Source organism: Apostichopus japonicus, chromosome 21 (genome assembly GCF_037975245.1).
Source record: "Apostichopus japonicus isolate 1M-3 chromosome 21, ASM3797524v1, whole genome shotgun sequence".
Lineage (NCBI taxonomy): Eukaryota > Metazoa > Echinodermata > Holothuroidea > Aspidochirotida > Stichopodidae > Apostichopus > Apostichopus japonicus.
The window spans coordinates 19853494-19877767 of record NC_092581.1 but is presented as its reverse complement, the minus strand read 5'-3'; the positions used below and the strand labels follow the sequence as shown (position 1 = coordinate 19877767).

The 24274-nt window shown below is 36.6% G+C and overlaps 2 protein-coding genes across 3 annotated transcripts in view; both read right to left on the bottom strand.

The window, feature by feature from the left end:
• The window catches only part of LOC139962970 (bombesin receptor subtype-3-like), a 56590-nt gene extending 51328 nt beyond the window's left edge, over positions 1–5262 (bottom strand). The window contains exon 1 of the mRNA XM_071963395.1: positions 3187–5262. Within this exon, the coding sequence (XP_071819496.1) occupies positions 3187–3989 (803 nt within the window). The 5' untranslated portion in view covers positions 3990–5262. The remainder of the gene's footprint in view (positions 1–3186) is intronic.
• Positions 5263–12159: 6897 nt separating this feature from the next.
• LOC139962521 (uncharacterized) lies at positions 12160–23982 on the bottom strand. Of its 2 annotated transcripts, XM_071962555.1 has the most exons (5): positions 22753–23982; positions 20951–21325; positions 20054–20101; positions 17724–17903; positions 12160–16441 (listed from the first exon to the last, which is right to left on the bottom strand). In XM_071962555.1, exons 1-5 carry the CDS (start codon positions 23662–23664, stop codon positions 16229–16231), a joined length of 1728 nt encoding a protein of 575 aa, XP_071818656.1. In that variant the 5' UTR covers positions 23665–23982; the 3' UTR covers positions 12160–16228. The 2 variants fall into 2 exon arrangements, with proteins under 2 accessions (XP_071818656.1, XP_071818657.1); XM_071962556.1 differs by lacking the exon at positions 20054–20101 and having other exon boundaries at positions 22753–23977.
• Positions 23983–24274: the final 292 nt, after the last annotated feature.

Genomic DNA, 24274 nt, shown 5'->3' with positions numbered 1-24274 from the left:
AAGTAACAGTATTTCCAAAAAAAAGAGTGAACATTTTCGATATTTTTTTTTTGGCTTGAAGGAGCCATCAAACTATAAATAATGAGTCTATAGTTTGCAAAGAAATGATATAAGGTTCCAAAGATGAGTATGTATGCTTGTGCAAGTCGTTTTACAGATGTTATGTATACTTTTGAAAGTCGTTTTACAGATGTTCCTAGAATAAGGTATATTCTTGGTTACCACTATCCCATTTAAAACCGCAATATGGAGAATTATTATATACAGATAACATTCGATGATATAGACATATCGTATTAGAAAGTTTGCATTTCAATGAAATAATATACCGGAAGAAATGATCATATCGCCATACTTTCATGAAATAAGTCAAGATTCCATATGACTATTAAAAGGGGATATCTCTCTCTATATATAGGCTATATTCTTAACGTTCAACTCAGTTTCGCGGAAGCATATTGCCGCCTCACATCAGCACATGAAGTATTAGGAATACACTTGATCTGTCCTTATATTGCAACCAAATTATAATTTGAGATATAAAACTTAAATCAGTTATATGAACAGAATTTGTTTAAATTCCATTACTTTTGACCAAATATGTCATCCTAATGTATAACTTGTAACCACTAAAAAGACCATTTCAATCTCTTCATCGACAGGAGCAATCAGTCAGTCACAAAGATAAGTTTGGCCATATACTCTAACTTTTCAAGTTTTAAATACAATATGAATATTCATATAATAAATCTATGAATTTTGATGAATTAGTCTCAATGTTTGTCCAATCAAAACAATTCATTTTGGGATTATTTAAGCTTGAGGAATGATCGTGATATGTAAATTTATGTCAATTTTATCAGGGTAACTGTTAGTGAATCATTGTTCATTGGACAATTAGAGTCAAATTAATTAAAAATTCAGACAAGGTATAATTTCAAAAAACTTAAAATCTCATAAAATTTCTAACTATAGGATATTACATTCAAATCATCGGCACAAACGTTTAGACTTGATTAGATGGGTTGTTTTTGGATAGGGCACAAACTAGAGGAAATTATTATAATTTAATAATTTCGTGCTTTATATGGCGTGGAAAGTAACCTGTTTCGATATTTTCGAAACATTCCTGAATTCCAATTGAATTGTGAAGAATACTAATGAAGAATCTGTCAAGCAAATAAAATCAAGTTGGAACTTTGTCCTCTATAGATGTAATTAAATGATATCAAATGGTAATAATGTATTGGCAGGACGCAAGGGCGCTTTGAGGGGGGGGGCTGGTGATGGGTGTAATGTAACCTCACCATCAATCAGTCAGGGTTTCTTGAATTAGATTTACAACTGTGTCTTATATTTCTGAGGACGGGGAATACGAAATTAGAAGCTTGTGTGACTACTGGTGGCTTGCAATTTCCAACTTAAATTGCAGACGCAGAAATTGTAATGTCAAATGCACTTTTTCTATTACTCATTTATATGGTGCATTGCCTTTTTTTTGCCCGTGCAGGTCGAATCGACAAACAAAACAGAAAAAAATACTAACAATTAAAAGGACATTAAATAAATGCATGATTTAAGATGGTTATTTAATTCTCATACCGAGTTTCAATTTAGTTTAAATTTGATTATATTATTCATTTAGAAACCCATATTTCAACTGTCTCAAAATTTCGTGAGGAGAAACATGCTTTATTATGCATACAAAACTTGTTAAAGAAAGTAACAATATGTAAAACAAATATCATACTCTAATGTAACTATTTGAGATCATTCCACTTCTAGATACACATAATCCATTATGTCTGAAAATCATCTGGCTTATACATGAAGGATATTATTCATCCCTACAGGCCTGTATCAATTTATGCAAATTTCGGATAAGTTTACAAACCAGTTTTAGAGTGCTATAAGATGGAGATTCCCACCTTCCTACGCTCCTAGGGGATCCAATATAGTTAATGCTGCGATATGCTTCACTTCTCGAAATGCCACCTATAATACCCAGAATACTGCTGAAATATTGCTTTCCTTTTTCTTGTTGCTATTTCTGGCATCTTCTCCATTAATGTCAACATTTTTGCTCTTGTTCAGTGATATAGTTTTGCAATGACGTTAGATTTGCGCTAAAGTGGAAACATTCACACACACACACACACACAATCTTTTTCTTTATTAGGTTGTAAGGGGGACATTTCCAAAATCCGTCATTTATCATTTTTTTTTTCTGTTCCGTTGCCACTTTTCGGCATTTTAGATCCTAGCAATTCTTTATTTTTTGTCTGATGTTCAAACTTAAAAACGAAATTAAAGCTGACTCGAATATCTCCTTAAAATAAGAACAAGAAGTGATTTTTTTGTTTTCATGAAGTGTTCGAAACCCACCCAACCCCACCCCACCCCTTCCCTCCCCTTCCCTCCCCCATTTAAACGTTTGTCTGTCATTTCACTTAAATGGAAGATTGTAATAATGTTCCTCTGTTCTACTGGGCATGAATAATGCTGGCCACAGCGACGGATCCGGAGTAGGGGGTGGGGGGGGGGTCATGACCCTTTCTGAATTTTTTAATTTTTTGGCGCTAAACTTTAGCTCCAAAATAACTTTTTCTCAAATCAAGGCAAATAGTGAAAACGGTTTAACACGCTTCGCACGCCGACGTTCCTTGCAAATAACCGATGTTTTTGTCTTGTGTGCCGCTATTTCGCTAGTATAAGTGCGGTATCTACCGATAGGTGCCTCACATGGTACCCTCTTCCAAGAAATCGTGGACCCATCACTGGGCAATATCTTTACTGTAGCATATCATTAGGCGTGCACCTTCTTACCTCTAAGGGTCACCATTATCTACCCCAACCCATCCCACCCTCTATACTCCCCCATAGCTTACCGAATTTGCTAAAATATCAAAGAATGGCTCAGTTTAACAAACATATGACCGTCACCCTTAAGTATTTTTCCACGTTTTATGGCATTTTATTGAAACCACTTCAAGTTGTATCTGCCAATTAGTATGGTGTGTCAAAACCACCAGGTTATTACTTTGAAAAATATATACACATAATTTTGATCATGCTCAACTTTGGGACCAAACATTAATGTCCCTGAAAGGTAAAGATGCATTAATCCCGCATGTCCAGTGACGTAGCGGGAATTTGTTTAAACAATGAATTAGACATTATACTCACTGATAAACGAAATGGGGAAACCAGCATATTGCAAAGAGGGCCACCAGAACGATGACAGACCGGGCCAATCGGCGTCGTGCTTTCACTTGTTTGGTTGCGTCACCACGACTCTCTCCAGGCATGTCACGTGAGCTAGCCAGTAGCTGCAGTGCGATGAGAGTGTAGAAAAGCGAAATGACGATGAGCGGGAAAACGTAAAGCACCAAAAACCGAAATATCTCGTGAACGATCGAGATGGGTTGTCCGAACGGCAGCGAATAACAAAGAGGAATCCCGACATCGACTCTCTTTGCGATTATGAAGCTGGGAACGGAGAGAGCGGTCGCCACTACCCAAATAATTAACGCTAAAAGGTACGTCTGTACGACTGCGTTGCTACGGCGACGATGCATAGGCCGCACGATCGCGTTATATCGGTCAAAGCTTAGTGCCCCTAATGTCAACACAGAAACACCTTCCGAGAGAATCGGGATGGCGGAACTCATTTTACAAACGAACATACTAAATGGATAGGTGTGGTGAAAATACGATGCAATTGTGAAAGGGACATTCCATGCGAGAAATACGAAATCTCCCAAGGCTAGGCTAGCAATTAGTGTGTTAGGTACATTACGCATATCAGCATTTAACAGTACAATTAGTATGAGCGTACCATTACCAATGGTACCAACTGCGCCGAAAAAACACATGAATACAACCTCTAAATATGTCTTCCATCCTATCGCGTATAACTCGTACTCATAAGACGATGTGGCGTTCATACCAGGCACAGTAGTAACTTCATACGGTATTACTGACTCCATTTTGAACAGTCCAGGATTGACGATTCCAGAAGTTTAGTCTTTTTGCTTTGTTTTTGTCTTTTCTTTGCGCGCGCGAATTCGACCAATGATCTCACAACGAACGGTAACAGAGTGACGGAACATTCAGTAAGTTTGTATAGGCATACTGAAATACCCAATGAGCTGACTAGTATATGTAAGATCGGGTCGTTATGAAAGAAGAATACCAACAGTTATGAATATTTGTCAATAGATCCACGTAAAAGTATTGTCAAACTTGATATAATAATTTAACAAGAGTTGAGATATCCTCAAAAGTGCAGGTTGAAAAACGATGGAACAAAATGTTTCAAAGATTATGTGAAATTCCAAAAAAAATCCAACTGAAGTCCAGTAATAATAACTATGAACTAGAATTGTCCGATCAGAACATCAAAGCATCTCAAACTCTCATTTGTCAAATAACTGATCTTTAGTTTCCACCATTATTTTTTGTTTTACTTAAATGTCGAAATAAAGTCATACGTTTGATTAGAATAAATTATATTGGCAATACCATACACTTTCTTGATGATACAAACAAATTTCGATGGCTATGGGTCATTATTTTCTATTTATATTGTTAAACAATTTTCTTTTAAGAATTCCATCGGCAAAAGAAAATTTCATATCAATCTGATTTGCTGATTCCGCACAGACAGTGTACGTTAGTTCGAGAGAGAAAAAAATAGACGAAATTTAGTATTCTCAATTGCCTCAGAGCTCCTCTGAAGAAATCCTTTAAGAGAAATACAGAACAGTAAGCACGGATTCCCAATGGACGTGTCTGGTTTCCTTCGCAAAAAAAATAGAAAAGTGAAAATGAGAATCAATTTGTTTCTAGGCTCTGAGATGAATAAGCTTAATATTTCATTTTCTTTTCCTTCAAAGTTCCTTTTACTCTCACATTTAAAAAATCTATCATTTCCAATTTAATTATGCTTTTATTTCGTTCTTTCCTTCAAGGAGCAAAACATTTGAAAGGAATTTTAAAAGCGCTCTGACGCTAATGCTCTCATGCTGAGAGATTTCTTCTCGACATGACCGAGCTATACAACATTAAGTGTTACAATGTTCCAGTCTTGCTTTCTTCAAACAACAGATACAAACAGACACCATTAAACTAAGTTAAGAGATTCCACCAGTCACGGGCTTCGTAATTTTCAGCAAACGGTTTGGAATTTGAAACGTACTATACCCTCACTCCATGCAAACATCGACTCCGCTGATAAAACGCTTTCTGAAGCCTAAGTGTCCTCTTCTTATAAACCGCCGCGAAAAAACGGTGGGAGTGTTAACCAACCGAGAACAGTGATATATCATGTGAGCAGTATTAACCAATGAAATCGAACTGTTGATTTACTGGCGGTTTTATTGGCTTCTTAACGTTTGAAGAGAGCGAGGTAATGACTACTAAAACAAAAACGAGTCCTTCATTCCGGTTTTTCTTTATATCGATCTGGATTTGGAAAGAGATTGCTTCAGAAATGTTACCAACCAGGATCTCGTGTCTGAAAATAAAAGACCTCGTTCTTTTTTCTTTTGCACTTTACCCATATGCGTGTTTGTGCCTATGTGTATGTATTTTTAATCTAGAATCTTCATTTACAGTAGCTATACCTTCGACGAGTTACTGTAACCTTAGTGTTCAAAAAGTAAAAACGAAACAGCTTGTTTGAAGTGATTATTAAATCAATCTTCTCCTGAAGGGTGGGGGAGAAGAGGGGGTTGGACAAGGTATAAAATAAATTGGTGTGACTTATTGCATTGACAGGGAGTCTTGTCTCATGGGATTATGTGTTACACATGAGTCTGTTTTCAAGAAACACCACCCTACCAAAGATGAGTCTAAATTAAAATCCAGTTGCCAATACGCAGAGTTATGTTCGTTCATGGTTTATGGGTATGCGACTGTCAGTATATATATGGCAATATCAGATTTGATCTGAATTAAGGTATTGTCTGGAGTTCTGCGGTGCTTTGGGGATATTTTTTTACTTTAAGTTCTAGTGTGAATAAAGAATTATGCATTATTTGAGCTATAGTTGGTTTATTGACATAAATTCTTAAGAACAGTATGTCAAGAATTCCGTATGCCTTTTGAACTATGAAGTTGCGGTGATAGACGATGTCACACTTACAGTAAAGACATACATTGTTCACACTATACGTCGAAAGGAAAAACTCATCTCCATACCATGACCATAACTCGAGATAATATTATACTACAAATGTAATTTCCCCCCACCCCCCTCTCTCTCTCTTCCCTTCCCCCCTCTACTTCTTACACATATGCTGCCTATATATATATATTCGAGTTGGTTAGCATCATGTTTGATCTCTAGAGTAAGGCAAAATATGTCACCAAAAACAGAACTAGTATTGTTCGATACAGGTGACAAACGCCTACAGTGGAATTACGACCTTCCTTACCGGTTTAGAACCTCTGGACATACAATCAGCGTCCATGGCCTAGTTGGTTAGGGTGTCCGCGTACAAAGCGAGAGGCCCGGGTTCGAATCCCGGTGGAGGCCGGAAGTTTTTTCACTTATTTATATATATATATAAATAAGATTTTTTTATTCTTTATACATTGCCATCAGGGAATTCTACGTATGATTACATACAGCATTTCACACTATACACAAACAATTTAAACGGCCTATATTTTCCCTCAGGTCAACAATTTTTTTCATTTTTTTTTTTGCTTTCTTAGTTCTAATATGATGTTTCATACATTCACCTTACTTTTGCACTCAGTTCATTATCAGTATCTTTGATTACTTATGTTATGGATCGCTTTACAATCTTTAAATCCAAAACACACGATTCATTACTTATGATAGGCGTTTAAAGATACTATCAGTCACGTTCGACTTAAAGCCATTGACCAAGGCAGTAAAAACATACATGAGTTACTTGGAAGAAACATAGATGACTCTTAAAGAGGCACGGTGGAGTGTTTAAAAGGAACAGAATGATATTTAGTAAGATCTACTGTTATATTTATACTGCAGATCTTAATATATTACAGTATTAGGTGACAGAAACGGTCTCGGATGAAATGAAGTAGCTGGCAAGTTTAGGGGACCGCGTTATGATCATCGCTGGCCATTTAAAGCAACCTTTGTCGTAATCTGGGACGAATTGTGAAACAAAATGTACCTAATTGACTTATGGCGATACACCGAATGTTTAAAACGTACGGTACCGAAAGAAACAGCCTATAACTGAGTTTTCAACCTTTATTTACATGTTTCAAGGCCCCATCAACCCTGAATCGATCACTGGGCCGGTAGCAATCTATGACCCCGTCAGCCCCCTAGTAGTATCCTTATCGGGGCTGCAACTTGGGTATTGGGTGTACTGCTATATGATTTATCGTTCATTTTTTCTTATATCAATAGTCATAAAAGCCGTTATACTTCCGATAAGAACATTTAACAATTTCAATGACCAAGCCCATAAATGAGGGAGACATTCTTGTTTTTGTCTTTTGGGGTTTGTTTTTTGCGTAGCCGGTGTGTATACTATCACATTCGTTCCGAGCTTCATACATTCTATGTATGATTTGAAAGAAAATCTTTTGCTTGAACGAAACTGTAGAAAGTGAATTCAGAATAGCAAATTGTGAGATCTAGCGACTGATTGATTCGGCTATAGGATTGGTCCGAGTCATGTGAGCGATTTCATTGTTGGTAAAGTCAGAATGGCGTGAGGAGAGGGTGGAAAACTGTATATAGATGAACAGCCAGGTTGTACGCGATTCGTGGCGGCATGTGATAGGGAAAGAAGATTCCCTAAGAAGCCTTACAGCCCTCACATAAGCCCAAAATACATGAACAAAGAATAAATATTAAAGGTCAACACTTTTGACCTCAAGTATGACTCAGCTATTGGTCACCCATGTTTTAAATTTGATTGCTACACCTCAAAGCAATCTTTCTCACTGAGATAAATATATATATTGTGATTTTCATGTCCTGAAGAAAGAGACGATGTTCTATAAGATACATTGTCTTTCCTTCAACTCTCGAGAATAAAAACACCAGGTTGACACAAACTTCAACACAAATATACAGTTTTCAACGTGTGAATGTCAACAAATGACAAAACATGAGATAGCAATCCACTGGTTAGCCTCAAATAGAACAAGTTTACTTTACCAAGACATGAACGAGCGCCAAAAATTAAAAGTTCAAAATTGTTACAAAACTGCACATATAATAGTCTATTTTCCCTTCTTTTTTTTAGATTTTATATTTAGCTCACGTGTATCTTATATTCAAGGTTTACACTAGAAATTCTAATGTTGTGATTAATATATATATAAAGACAGAATCGAGACAGAATTTCACATTTTCACCACGTGGCATACGTGACTGAACCTCGTGAGAACTGACATTCTATTCTCGTATTCCTTTGTAGTATTTGTATCATTCCTTCTCTCTCTCTCTCTCTCTTTTTTTTTTTATTTCATAACATTATCATTTGAATTATTTTCCTTTTGAAATTACACAGAACGGTTTATATATTATGTTTGAATAATTTTCTAGATTAAAATGTACACTTGTTCCGGGATGTATTGTGTCTCATGTTAATTTGTCAGTAAAATAAATAATATTTGGCGTTTGATCATGAAATAGATCTTCGTCCGTTTAAACAGATGTTACCGTAGGAACAGACTGTAACAATCATTCTAAAAGGTATACCATGCACAATGGATGACGTCATTAGATCGCGTGTTAGAAACGAGGCGTACCCTCCAAGCAATTTCTTTTACCTGCCTTTAGGTTATATCAAAAATAGATGTCTTTTCGCATCCATCAATATTTGCTGACATATCATATATATATATATATATATATATATACTATTTTCTCGGTTGGAAAAGGACGATAACGGATGGCTAATCTATAGAGAACAATGCTGTCAATTCACGAAATTACCGAATACTCAAAATATTATATTTTATATTTGTAACTGAACGGGCTTTAAATGACGTCACAGCTTACTTCACAATGCCCTTTGAAATTTGGAAAATGCATATATTTTAACAAAACTTAGGTTTGAAAGGTGTTGGGTCATTCCGGTAGAAAGACCCTCCCCCACCGCACCCCTACCCCTACCCCTCGTGATCTCTTTGATTCACCATATCGTCACACTGACAAATACCATACTTTACTAAAGTGAAAGATTTATATTTTAGTTGTGTAGTTTAATTGTTAATTGTATTATAGCACCGAGTTATGTTGCTATATGATAATATCTTAATTACCCAACAAGAGGTGGTCTTAAACTGAAGACTATCTATATTTGTTTCCAGCATGGGTCATAACTGGTTGTGGAATATCATATCTACATTTGTTTCAAGCAATGGTCTATAACTGGTTGTGGAATATCATATCTATATTTGTTTCCATGGCAATGGTCAATAACTGGTTTTGGAATATCATATCTATATTTGTTTCCATGGCAATGGTCCATAACTGGTTGTGGAATATCATATATATATATATATATATATATATAATATTTGTTTCCATTGCAATGGTCCATAACTGGTTGTGGAATATTATATCTATATTTTTTCCATGGCAATGGTCCATAACTGGTTGTGGAATATCATATCCAATGGCCGCTTATGTTCTTTATCTTAATTATATATCTTTCCCTTCTTTATTTGTTCTTTGTTTAGTTCACCAGTACTTTAACCATCCTCAGCGACCATCCTGCCTGCTAGCATTGTTTCATCTCATTGCCAATTACAAAACATTTCTTAATTAAGTGGGCTGTCTCGATACATAAAGCTGTCACTAATATAAAAAGCACCTCAGAGTATAAAATGTTATTTTTTACCGAAAAGAAAATCAAATGTTTTTCCTAGTTAAGGGAGTTTGTCTCATTACATCAAGTTTCTAACAAAATGTTTAATTATTAAGACAGGTTTAGTTATAAACGAAGTGAAAGAGAGACAAGGAATTGTAGTGGGTGGGTGGGGGGGGGTCGTTGTGACAGACTTTCACAATATCGCTACCAGCCTAAAGTGTGTTGTTAATGATGATCAATTTCTTCAGAGAATATTTTTTTTTCTACTTTTGTTTTTCCTGAAGACGTTCGTTTCGATCCGTTAAAGTATTTCCTGAGGCAAGCTTTCAGTATTAATAAATTCCTTACAATGCTACGACACGCATGAAGGAAGTTTAATATTATCTAATTCTTTGTGCAGTCTGTGATTACACAAACATTGCCACTTTATCTCTACCGGTAAAGAAAATAAAACAACAGAGTCGAGTTGTTTTTAATCAAAGTTGAGAAATTAAAAAAGAAAAAATCTTTTACAAATTAAGTCAAATTTAAAATGGATTTCCTTTGGGAGTTCTATAGGATGATATTAATATACAGATATTAAGTCAGTGTGCTATTAAACGGCCAGTCACATCACGTTTTAAGCATGTACACAACACTATAGGAAAGTCGTATCACGTGATACACGAAAGGATTAGGAAAAAAGATTATCATTGCCCGTGGATGCGGGGGGGGGGAGACAGGCAAGAAATTAAACTTAAAATCTATATGCATCATGTAAATATCACTAGAATTATACATTATTGCTGCAGAGAAAATAAACCAAGATATAAAGGAAACATAAAATCTTCCTTCATTATTAAATTATATATATATATATATATAATGATAGAGATAAGATATATATATATATATATATATATATATATATATATATATATATATATATATATATATATAAACCTATACATCTCGGATGCTTTCATTTTTAAAGTTTCTTTTACTAATATTATGTTCATTACTTTATTTTCTTCAAGATGTAGGTAGTAGTATTATTTTTATTTTATAATATAAACAAGGGAATCGTTTATACTACCACAACAGACTTTGCCACGTCCGGATCACGTGGTTAAAGCTAACATCACGAGACATGGAGGGCTGTGGGGTGTTTTGATACACTGAGTATCATTTTGGATTCGTGTTCAGGTTCTATTTTGGGTGATTTTAGTTTAAATGAAGCCATTCAATCTTGATGTGTTGTAGACCGTTGAAAGTCCACTGTGATTAGTCCAGGTTGTAGTTTTATACTATTTTCAATATTGAAACTTGGTGATCAATTAAAAACAGTGAGGTTCATCCATTAAAGTGGCTGGACTGGTTAGTCTAATACGCAGCTCATTACGTCAGTCCCTCAGATGTCAATGGGACAAACATGTTTACAGTATATAGTACATATTTATCAAAGAGAAATAGTGTTGCATGCCATTTGAATGTGTTCTGTTTTTGATATGAGGTTGAAAGAACTTATTTTAGTTGAGTTATCAGAATTGATAAAACAATGGATTAATAATTAATATTTAGGCCTGCACTGGGGAACCGACGTTAACATTAATTCAGCCTTAAAGGTGCATTCTAGAAATCAAGCATATTTTAAATATTTGAAAACCGGAATAGCTGTTGAAACAATAGCAGGACCCATGTTTGTTTGTTGTGTTTCATATTCGTGTTCATATTTAATATTATTTCTCCTTTTTCATATTCATTCGTCATGACGTTTGATTCAGTCATTATATCAAAAGAACGGAAATATGTGTGAAGAGGAGGCGGGGCGCATATCTTCATTTTATAGAAGCCAGCAGTATTCAACCATTTTATTTCCGCCTAGTCTAGGGGTCAAGTCACCCATATTCGTGGTAGACAGTACCATATTTTATCTATTATCTGCATCATTGTTATCATCATCATAGCCCCATATTAACCAACCCCCCCCCCCCCCCACCACCACCACCACCACCACCACAACGACTCTCTGATACATTATGTGCGCAAGTCACCCATATTCGTGGTAGACAGTACCATATTTTATCTATTATCTGCATCATTGTTATCATCATCATAGCTCCATAGTAACCAACCCCCCCCCCCACCACCACCACCACCACAACGACTCTCTGATACATTATGTGCGCAAGTGAACGGGGTGTTGTACGGTAACTTTCTATTTTCTGAGTAAGAAAATGCGAGCAAAACTATGGAGACAAAAGAGAAAACAAAACAAAAGAAATATTTAAATATCTACTTGCGGAATATTATTATATGGAACACATCAGACAAGACAAATCGATAATTTTCTGCTTTCTTTATTTTATTTATCATCAATCGTGTCATACAACAAGTCTTTTAGTATTTCGAAGCTACCCACCCAAACTATACTACTATTATTGCGCCAGCGCTATTTTTTTCTAACGGAAAATATAACTTCACAGCTTGTAAGAGAAGCTCTTAATTATAAAAAATTAATATTTGAATCAATATAAAATTAATATACATTAGGTGTTATATCACTGACTGTGACAATGTCAACCGCTATAAACCGTGTTTTTCTGTTTTAAAGAGAGGGGGCGAGGAGGGGGGCTACTGTAGCAGAAATTTGTTGTCTGTACTACAATAGCGATGGTTAAACATGTGGTTAGTCTATCATTTTCTTAGGTACATGCTGTTAAAGTTAGTAGATGGATATTCTATTGTTTTATGTGCAACAGGATACAATGGAATGCAAGTGATTTATAGCGTTGTCCACTATAAGAAGTATTACTAACGAATGCACGTTATATGATATATGTTGCTTCATACATGTTTGTATAATGGTGTTGTATTGTGCTATACAGAAGTATAGGATATAGGATCCATTACGCAATGTGATGTTACATTGTGTTACATTGGCTTATAAGGAAAACATGCCACACGATAAATCCTGCGCTAATGTTCTTCTGTGTTTGTATGGAAGTCCAAGGTGCTTACAATGTTGGAATGCATGTTGTAATGTTGTAGGTGTATGTGGACACTATATGATAGTGAAACGTGCGTTACATCGTGCTTGTACAGTACATGGTATCTGACGATAGTGGTGTCGTGAGTACTATGTAAATTATGATTGCCTGTTGTACGTCGAACAGATTCATATTACAAGTTAATTTAAGGATATTAAACAATAATATCCCATACCTCTGAATAAACTCCCCACCCCCCCCCCTCCCTCTCTCTCTATCTATATAATATGAAAGACATCCCAAGTATTGAAATAAAACAATTTACTTAAGCTGAGAGTTGAAATGCGGCCGTATTATTTTTTGTTTAGCTGGATTCAGCTGAATGTGTTTAGTTATACTACATTAATTATACCATGGACAACACATAACCCATTCAATTCACCCAACATCGCTTGGCGGACGCCATGATTTTTAAATATCATTCATTTATTTGTTTTGCATATAATTGCGCAATCAGCTGGTTGTTGGAGTGATGACGTCATCGGGAACTTTCAGCCTGTAGGAATATATGCAAAAATAAAAAGTTATATCTTTTCCGTTCATTGGTTCGTAAATCTGTTTTAAACTTTTACAATACTTATTTAAAGAAAATTAGTTTCAACTATCCTACTAAGTAAACAAACAAACATGATACCTTCGTTCTTCAATATAGCAACACAACCAGCTTATACGTAACCAAAGTGAGCAAAAATGGTTAAAATGTAATTGAATATAGGCTAAAAGAACAAAACGTTGATTTGTTTCATTCTGCAGTTGTATCAAGCCTATAGAATAGGAGGATCTTTCGACTATTTAGAATTTTAATAAACAAAATGTTTATTAGTAAATTCTTAGAAATTGGTTCTTCGCATTACTGAACTATAGAAACCATAAAATCCGTTTTTTTTTTAAAGTTTTTTTTTAAAGATTACCAAACTGAGATCTGGTATACCAATTACTTTTAGATTTTCGTAACACGTAGACTTTACAAGAAACTTAACAGCATTAAAATATGAGAGTGGTGGAAGAAACAAAAACAAGCAGCGAACAATATGTAACTTGGTCAATTATTCATTTACGTTACATAACTCCTATAAACTTATTTCAGAATATTAAAAAAGGTTGTAAAAAGTATTTAAAAAACATCAAATCGTTAAAACATTTCACTAAAAATGACTGACTGTACAAAAAAGACCAAACAGGTGTTGAAACTTAATTAAAAAGAAAAAAATGATCGTACTACTTTTTATCTCACCTTAGTGGACATTTAACTTAATCCTGAAAGACATTTATCAGAAGACGATGAAAGACAATTGAGACCTTGTAAGATATTAAGAAAGACATTCCAGAAAGACAATGAAAGACATATTAAGTAGCATTATCACGCATATGGGCTCATATACATTTAGCCGACAACAGACACATTTTAGCCTTAACTTGCAAAGTACTTATAAATACATATTACTGAATAAAGCAAAAATCTATTGCTGACATTTTAAGGTGATATGCTTTCTCAAGACAACAGAAGACACATTAATGTGACTGAGTAAGTATTTTTGGATGGTCACATACATCAAAGCCGATGAAATATCATTAAGCCTCATCGATGAAGGAAGGAAGATATTTCGAAGACATTGAATCACGTCAGCTATTTAGGACGACATTTGCCCAAGGACAATGAGGGACAAATTGTCGAAACTATGGCTGCATATAATGAAGACCGCATATCCTATATAATTTCCGAGGGCCATGAAAGACACATTGATAAAGCTATAAAAGTACAAATCGCATGTTTAAACTTACTAAAATCAGTAAAATTCATATTCAGACATATTGGACAACAAAAGACGACAAATATTTGAACGAGTTACACGTCAACCCTCGGCATAATTTGAGACAAGTTCCTAGAGATTAATATAGATACAAGTCCGATGAAATGGCTAACCGAAGTGAAAGTGATGCATGGTAATGAGTTTATACAGCAAAACACATTACTGACATGTTGTTTTTACGTGACGTAATTCAGAATAACATATTTATAATAACATTTTTAGTATTTGAAAGACATATCCATACAATAATGCATTATATTATGCAGTGTGATCAAAGCCGACAGAGCAAACTTATCTACATAGAAGGTGAATTATAACTTGCTATAAAAATTGCCAAAATACCTCATTTCCATCCTGAATGGACAGCATAGGATTAACGTATTACGTCATGATCTCTATCGAGTAATTCCGATAATATGACTTTAAAATCACCTCAAACACTTTTCAAACCTGGCGTAATTTAAGTCATATACCATGTGCGTTTCTTGTTTATTATTTATGTTTTTCATATGGCAAGAGTGAGTAAGATTAAAATTTGATTGCATAGGCTTAGGATCGTTAGCGGACCGCATGTTTGAAAGGAAACTTGGAAATAAACCTTTGAAACCTCGAAAACGGGAAGTCAGAAAACATATGTCATTATTACCAATAAAATAAGAACAAGTGGAAAAGCTAAGCAATAGATCGATTAAAACTATTCACATTTCGTACTTTTGTAACAATGGAATGAGGACTGCGTTGGTTTAACATTTTTTGTGTAATGTGACTATGTGACCTTTAACCCCTAACTGTGATGTTTTATGGTACATGCTTACATATATAAGTAACTCTTTACGTGACCTTTAATATATCGTTCACGTGACCTTTAATATATCCTTTATATGACCTTTAATGTGCCCTTTATTTGACCTTTAATATACCCATTATGTGACCTTAAACTTGCCCTTTATTTGACCTATAATATACCCTTTATTTGACCTTAAACTTGCCCTTTATTTGACCTTTAATATACCCTTTTTTTACCTTAAACGTGCGCTTTATTTGACCTTTAATATACCCTTTATGTGACCTGTAATTACTTGCGTTCATCCTTCATGTACGTACTCAGTGTGTTATCAATAAAACTTGTTCCAGGACATGGTTACCTTGGTTACCAGTTCTCATGTGAGTTTTGCTTGCACTAAGTGTGACTATGTGAGACGAAGCCATTCTGTTAACATATATACGTAATGATTGTGTGACATTTAAGTCCTCTTCCAATGTTATATAGGCATCCAATTGTATAGGTATACCGTACGTTACATTTTAACCTTGTATGTGGCATTTAAATCATGTGTATGACCTTTAACTAGCCCTGTGTATGACCTTTAAACCCTGTGCATGACCTTTTAACTCTGTGTTTGATCTTTAGACCCTACATATGACCTTTTAACCCATTGTATTACATTTAACGCTACCTGTGAAATGAATATGCACGTTCAAATATAGAGATTAGTGCTGTTGGAACGCAATGTCTGGAACGGTCTCACTGATGTGCGAACTCAATTATTAATTACAGAGTAGTACTTTCGATATGACCGCTAGCCGAGGGTTTGCCTACGCTTTCGTCATCGCTCCCTCCGGAATCGCTAGCAATGGTCCTGATTTCAGTATCAGAATCGTCGCCGTTTTCGTTATCCGAGGTCGGAATCGTGACGACGTCAAATATTTGAGATTTTCGATAACTGTTGAAATTTGGGTTCACCTCGTAACTGTAGGACTTGAGCTGAGAAGTATATAAAACAAGTGCAGTGTAATTAATGACAAGTGAGGTATCATCTTGCAACATTACATAGTTTTATAGTGTAGACTATACCAACACAATAAACCCTGAAGCACAATATGGAGAATCTAACAGAACATGTGCAACCTTTAACTCCGCTATCCGTTGCTACCGCTAGTATGAGTTGCGTGCGCTTGTGGCTCGCTGCAACGATGGGAAGTGCCTCAGGAGACACGTTGATGTGATGCAATTTGGCGCCCCGCGAGCAACTGTTTGAATTGCGCACACTAGTGTGTGTGGGTGTGACAAGTTACCACTGACCAGTGGTTAAATGTTGTAGAACTTAAAGTCAGGTGAGATGATTTTGTCTTGATATAGTGGCGTATATAGAGCAGTCGGCACCGGGACGGACCCTTAATGCAGGAGACGCTGCCCTGGGGGGGGGGGGGGTCTAAGGAGGAGGGGTTTTCCCTTGTCAGCTGTCTGATAATATGAGAATTAAGAAACACGTGAATAATGTTGCGATCATTTCCTACACGGATAGCTAGATTTAAAGGAAATAACTATCGATGTATGTACAGCGCCTTATCTTTACAACACCTTCTCGTCCATTCCCCCACCCCCCCCCCCACTCATAGCTATCATGTCTCCACCTGTAGAGATGGCATGCTCAAGATATTTGTCATGAGATATCGAGGGTACTTTGAAACAATACTGTAGTTCCTGCTGACATCTCTGATGTATGGATTATTATAACATTAGGATAGGATGAAGGTTGTCGTCAAAGCTATGCATATCAGCACAGCATCTTCTGAAGCTTGACTGAAATATGAAACCACTCGTCAAATCGTGGCGGAAGTTACGGCTTGAAGCACTTGCTTTAGTTTCATTAAGAATTATATACAATGCTAACTATGAAACATAACGCGAGTTAGAAACAGGCGCGTATCGAGGAATTTGCCAATGGAGGGGCGTAGCTTGTAGGCAAACTATCTAAGCGTAGAGCCACCAAGAGTTGGCGCACAACAAAATTTTGGCCGAAAATACCTCCCAGATCGCTGGAAATGGCACTTCCCAGGCCTTGTAAGTTGCATCTAAGCATTTTATATTTTTAAATTACTAGCGATATTATAATTAAAAAAAATTATCCTTCGCCCCTCCCCCCCCCCCCAGAAATTGAATGCGGTTTTGATTACACTTATGAATACTACATTCTATAGTAAGTTTAGTGCTTGGTCCTCACTGGCCACAACCGGCCCTTATACCCTTAAAAAGGTATACCCACCTTCTGTTCGTAAGGATCAACTGGTGCATCAGCGGACTCAAAGTTCATATCGCTTTGGCTTTGAGTGTCTTGCTCGTATCCGTAGTTGACCTTCCCTACCGAGGATGAGACACTCCCCCTGCGAGGGATAGGCCGGATACCGTCATCGCCAACTCCACTGTCTCGGTCATTTGGCTCAACCTTCAAAAATAGAAACACATTTAAACTGATGTATGAGCTTCTAAAGCTTCTAAACCAGGCATGTGCGTTAGTTGAGGTTAACTTTCTAACAGCATCGAACACATTCATAATAATTAGACCCAATAGACCCCTGCCATTTATACTGTTTGCGATACAGCTAAATATCATTTGCATTGCCCCTGCCCTAACCCCGGCCCTCGATCACCCCACATCACGAAATTGCATAACACTATTGCTGAAAGTTGCCATAATTAAGTCTCTGGAGTTTTTAAACCACTGTGGCTAGTTGAGAGATTACATAATTTAACTAACATGTGACCTTTTTTTATTATTCAGCGTAACACTGATAGTCTTTAACATGTGCATTGCTTCCTACTTAATGGATTTCTTTGGCTTACCAAAAGTTACGAAATCAGCCATCAATTGCCTCAGTCACTTAATAACGAAAATAGCCAGTCACTTCCGCCCAGAGCTGCATATGCAAACTAAACTTGGCAACGTTTCCCAAAACTTACCACAAATGTCAACAATGTATTGTTACGTGTAGATTGTGCAGGGACTTTATTTCATGCCAAGTTTTCTCTTTCGCAATCACCGGACAATAAAAATACATTTCATATTAACAAGACATTTTGGGGGTTTTCTTGCATTTGAGAAAGATTTTTTTTATTTTTTTTGGCCGAAATTGAAACAAGCGAAGAGTAACATTGATTAAAAAAAACAACGAAACAGTAAACAAAGGAAAGACGAAGATTGAGAACAAAGTGCTTGCTGGACATTTAAGTCGACAGTGCTCATTTGAAAGCAGCGCCCTCAATTTAAGTTGAAATTACCAAATTTGAGCTGAATTTCCAACTATTTGTTTTTAATTGTTTTTGTACATTGTCTAGAAAATGCTACGTAAAATACAATCCCCGCCCACTACCCACATCCCTTGTATTCATATTTGTGATACCAAACTTGGGGCGGGGGGGGGGGTGCCGCAACATAGATAACGGAACGAAGATATCATGCAGCAAAATATACAATAACAGAGCAGTTAGTATGGTGACTTCTAAAAAGGATACATCAACAAATAAATAAATGATATAAATAAATAAATAAATGAAAGAAAGAAAGAAAGGAATAGATGGAGCTGTGTTACTTTACGTTTTAGTCAGTTTGAAAGTTAAACAAAAATAGGTCTATTTCGCACACAACCCGAAATAAATACAAAACAACGCTACAACGATCATTTACTGAACTGATTTACAGGTTGACAGAACAACTTTACATTTGAAAATAACCCCCTCCTTCCCTCCCCCTCTTCCGCAACAAGATTCAAGAGTTCGAACATGGTTAGACAGATTCACAGATTCACTTTGCTTCTGTACATCAAATTTATAAGTTAAAATTTCGCCTCTAAAGAAGATCCTGTTAGGATCGAAACGTCAGGTCAGCTTACTTTTACACACATTTTTGGACGACAAACTCACTAGAACGCGAGTACAGTATGTACAGTTTGTACAGTTACATGTATAGAAATAGTGTTGCTGGCGGCTCTACACAGCTAAAGAAGTTTTTATTTTTCTAATGATTCCACAGAGTAGATCAAACGTATACGTTGGTCTCGGGCCATTCTTTTAACCAAATGTTGGCTTGCTTCAGAAATAAGGAGTAAACCAATTGCACTGGTTTTACACCGATAAGTTTCTTCAAATAATTATAATGGGATTCGTCTCAAATGAGCCGTTACCGCAAATCACAATAGTGAAAAGCGTTTATGTACTGACACAACACAATGGTTGTGGAGGAGCACAGCGAAACAGGTTGGACTAAATGAATCTGTGAATCACGACCATTATTCTACAAAAAATGCTTCAAGAAAAGTCGTCAGGGGAGAAGGGGGATGACATAATTAAGAGTAAAGGTTATTTTATGTCAACCATGATAATCAGATACGTAAACAATCTAATGTGTAGGGTTGTTTGTTGTTTATGGGTTATTTACAAAATATGAGAAATATTCTATCAGGCAAGGCATCAGTGACATTCACGTTTTCTTGTTTTAAAATTGAATCCATTTTGCAAAAGATCAAGCAGAATGTCAGTCAGCAATTTGAGACACAAAAATGACAAATTGTGGTGATTCTTTGTACTTTTATTCCTCACCAAAAAGAAATTTCCATCACTGTCCTGTAGGATCCGGAATAATTTTTGCTTGTTTAAAACAAAACAGAATAAAATTAAAAGATAACATTTTAGACTTAGAACCGAGGTATATATATATATATTTTTTTGACATTCCATGGATTTTGAAATTTGCAAATTATGAACGAAAAGAATTGCAACAAATCTGGAATGGAAAAATTTGATGGGGCTATGTTCTTTTCTATCAGATAGATCAGAGATTGATTACAGTGTGTATCGAATTATTCGTTTATAGTAGTTCAAAATAGTGGATGTGATGTTATGTGTGAAACATGCATAAGATACATACAGGAATCGATAGTTACAGAGGTGGCCCTTCTACAAATCTGGCCATAAATATGGTTTATGTTTTCATTCCAATAATGAACAAGTTAATGGAATGATTACGAGTGGTCGTCATAGTAACCACTCTTGATGGTAGATGGTAGACTGTAGAAATGTATTGATCAGTATCGTAAGTAATGTAGTAATGTATAGTTATGTATAGATGGATTGATTTCGTATTTGTTTATACTCTTACCGGGAAAATATTATAAAAAGTTAAGGCGTCTCTCGCTGGCTTGATGGGCTTCAAAATAAAGTACGAATACAACATTGACGTTACGTAAGCGATGGCAAAATTCACTCATATTTTCATCTTAAAAGTGACGGTCCTCTCAAATTACATGACGTCAAACATTTGTACCGTATAACATGTTTACGGTTGAGGGCAAAACTCGTTAAGTGAACTACATAGTATGACTAAAAAACTATATATATATATATATATATATATATATATATGTAATTATATATATGCTTGTGCGTGTGTGTATTTAATACATATATGAATATATGTTATATATTTAATTGGCCTACCTTGCTAGATTTGTTGCTCGTTATGTCTGGTCCATAGCCCATTGCTTCAAGGTCCATTGGTGAGACAGCCACGAAGGACCCATGGCCAGTATAATCGCTGCCTTGTAAAGTAGGAAGCTCGGAGGTATTCCGGTTGTCCTTTGCGGTCATCTTTCTCCTAGTACTGATACTGCGAACCATTCTCTTCTGCCCTCTCCTCCAGATAAAGAAAATTATGAGGACAATGATGATGATGAGGAAGATAACCGCCAAGAGGATGGGTCCTACCGTAGAGGCGACTGATCGAGGTTCACGTCCCTCAATGGTGTAAGGGTCGTTCCTGCCAGTACCTACAGCATTGGTGACTTCACATGTCAGATTGATTCCAGCATCGAACTACAGAGGAAGAAATGTGAATGTTATTTATATATGTAAATATATTAGGCAAATATGCCTGCAAACAGCGATAAAACAAAACATTGTTAGATACAGGTGACAAAAGCCTACAGTGGAATTAGGACCTTCATTGCTGGTTTCGAACCTCTAGGCATACAATCAGTGTCTAGTTGGTTAGGGTGTCCGCATAAAAAGCGAGAGGCTCGGGTTCGAATCCCGGTCGAGAGTGGAGAGTGGAGACGTTCTCACGGATCTGGATTACCCATTCATTGCAGTTTAAGTTAGCCTATATATATATATCTATATTTGTATCCATATTGACATCCATCTTGGCCAAATTCGTTCAATTTCTATTAATCTCTGTGAGCGCATGTCATATAACGTTTTCGTGATCACTTACTTTGCAAAGCAAGAAAGCTATAGTTGATGAAAAAGTGTTACAATATCAGAAAGGTATTACAGTTAATTATTGTCCTGGAAAATAACTACGTAGGGTAACCCTAGTATTGTTACCCATGTCCAGGGTTCGCAGGTTTCTTCCGGGTGTGGAAAAACCGCGGAATAAACCGCGGTGTTTTCCACTCGGAAGAAATAGGTTTCTTCCAGTTTCTTCCGTACAAAATGGAAGAAACTCAGTTTTTGAGAAAAACTGTTGATAAAGTTTCATAACAACCTGCAATGATTTCTAACTATGTAATAAATGGACAAGAAGCAATATAGTGTCATCTAGGTAGTCTATATCTAGGTTTGGAGCACATGACCTGCTTCCAGCATATACTGTACACAATATTGTACTAGGCTACTGGCATTGGACAATTCAGGGAACAACTATGGGCAAGCAATATTTTGCAGACCAGAATGGTCCTGATTATAGCCCAGTTCTTAGTTAAAAAGTGTGTACCCTGGAAACTAGGGTAGGCCTACTACAATGCACACTCATTACTACTATTACATTGACCGCTATGACCATAAGTTTCAATCCTACTCCTGAAGCCTCAGTGCATGGGCCAATCCAGGTTAATCATTCATACTGTACAGTATGGCCAGTTATGCAATTCTGGTTGATGGGGGGGGGGGGGGGTAGCGAGATGATAAGTAGTCCTTCCATATTTTGATCTATAAGCAACATCTTTTGGTGTAGAAAAACAACCCAAAATTATAATCAAAACAAAAAAAAATCATATTTTGGTGGTTTCAATGGTATGCATTTCAGTCAGATGGTGGTAAACTATTTGTCTCTTTATCATGTATGTGGGTTGTGCTGCGTATATGCCAATTTTCACAGTTTCTTCCAGTTTCTTCCGGAAGAAACTGGAAGAAACAGGTTTCTTCCAGTTTCTTCCACGTCCCTGGAAGAAATAGGTTTGGAAGAATTAGGAAGAAACCGAACCCTGCCCATGTCATTGAAAGTGTGACGTTTGACTTACCGATGCCGAGAGATCTGGAAGGACCAATGTCTGATTGTTATTTTCAAGAATAACCCTATTGAAGCGATGGTGAGATGACTGTACAATCGGTACATCGGCATACCACCATCGGTAGATAAAACCGTCCATCGGCCGTCCCGTGGCGGTACAGTTAAACCGGGCATCGGACTCGTAAACGATTTCGCCATCAGGGACCACGGTAACCCGGGGATGGAACATGAGCGACACAGAGGATGAACAGAGGACGTCACCGCTTATACCGTCTACACATGAAACATCTTTTTGGTCTAAATCGAGAGGGACGGAGATAGTCTGACTGACAAATGTGGTCCCGGAAACGACAGTCTTTACACCATCTAAACGGGTACTGCCAACTGCTAAATCTAATTCACTCAGATCACCTTGGTTACGGGTAGCGCACCTAAATGTTACCTTACTACCTTCAAGTGCTATTTTAGAAGGTTCGACCCAACAGGCGGAATCAGTCGTCTTGTCGAACGTTATCACTGACAGTTCAGTCTCCGACGTCGCGACCACGGTATTGTCGTTATCAAATAGTTGACATATATAAGTACCATCCGTGGTGTCGTTAGCACCGAACACCGTTAATGTCGACGTACCCGTCACAGTACCAATGTCACCTCTTGGTTCCGGCAAATCGCTGGTTACTAAGTACTGTCCATCTGGAATACCATCGGACGCCTGTACAGTTCTTCCACTGATACCGGGAACCGTCCAGTGAAATGTCATACTCGACGGATTAAAAATATCTTCAACAACACAAGAAATGGTAACATTGAAACCCTCTAGTACCTCTTTCTGTGGTTCGTTGTTAACAACCGTTACGGCCGTCACAGAATATAGCAAAGATAACAGACATAGGCCTATACAAACATGTCTGATGGACGCCATTTTGAAAGTCAATTAGCGATAGCAAAGAAACACGGTTGTCAAGTATTGATTACTGTCAAATTCAGAACTGCTTCACATAGAACAAAGAAAAGGAACCATCCGCTTCGAAATATATCATAACCCGTTCCAAATTACCAGCTTGGAAATCCTCTCCCTGGAATTCATATGCCTATAGCTTTTAGACTACTATAACACTGTCATGCTTAATAAGTCTCGACCACCAATAACAACCACTAAGTTACACTTAAAAGTAGGCAGCCTAATAATTCAACCGCACATACTGTATACTGCTGAGAGCCTATACCCGTGACGTCATGTTATTGTACAAACAAAGACTACAGTGAGTAATCAAGCGCTTTTATAATCGTGAATAGCACAAGGCTGCAAGTTGAGAATGAGAAGAATAGGGAATGTTTTCACTCGAATGGTTTTTGTGAAAGACCGCACCCTTTCGTGAATTCTGTCAGGTCAATTGAATTTTCTTTGGTTAATAACAGTTAGCTTTTCAAAGCTTTTAACCTCTTCTTCAAATCGAGGACATTAAAATGTAACACTTCATTTTTTCCTTCGTTATTGGTAGATATCAGTCCGATATCGAAGGATACAGGGT

Coding starts and splice junctions, on each gene's coding strand:
- LOC139962521 (XM_071962555.1), bottom strand. CDS start 23,664: ATGGCGTCCATCAGACATGTTTGTATAGGCCTATGTCTGTTATCTTTG. Junction 17,904..20,053: donor GTGATGGAAATTTCTTTTTG/GTGAGGAATAAA, acceptor CTATTTTTGAAG/GTTGAGCCAAATGACCGAGA. Junction 16,442..17,723: donor TTGATCCTTACGAACAGAAG/GTGGGTATACCT, acceptor TATACTTCTCAG/CTCAAGTCCTACAGTTACGA.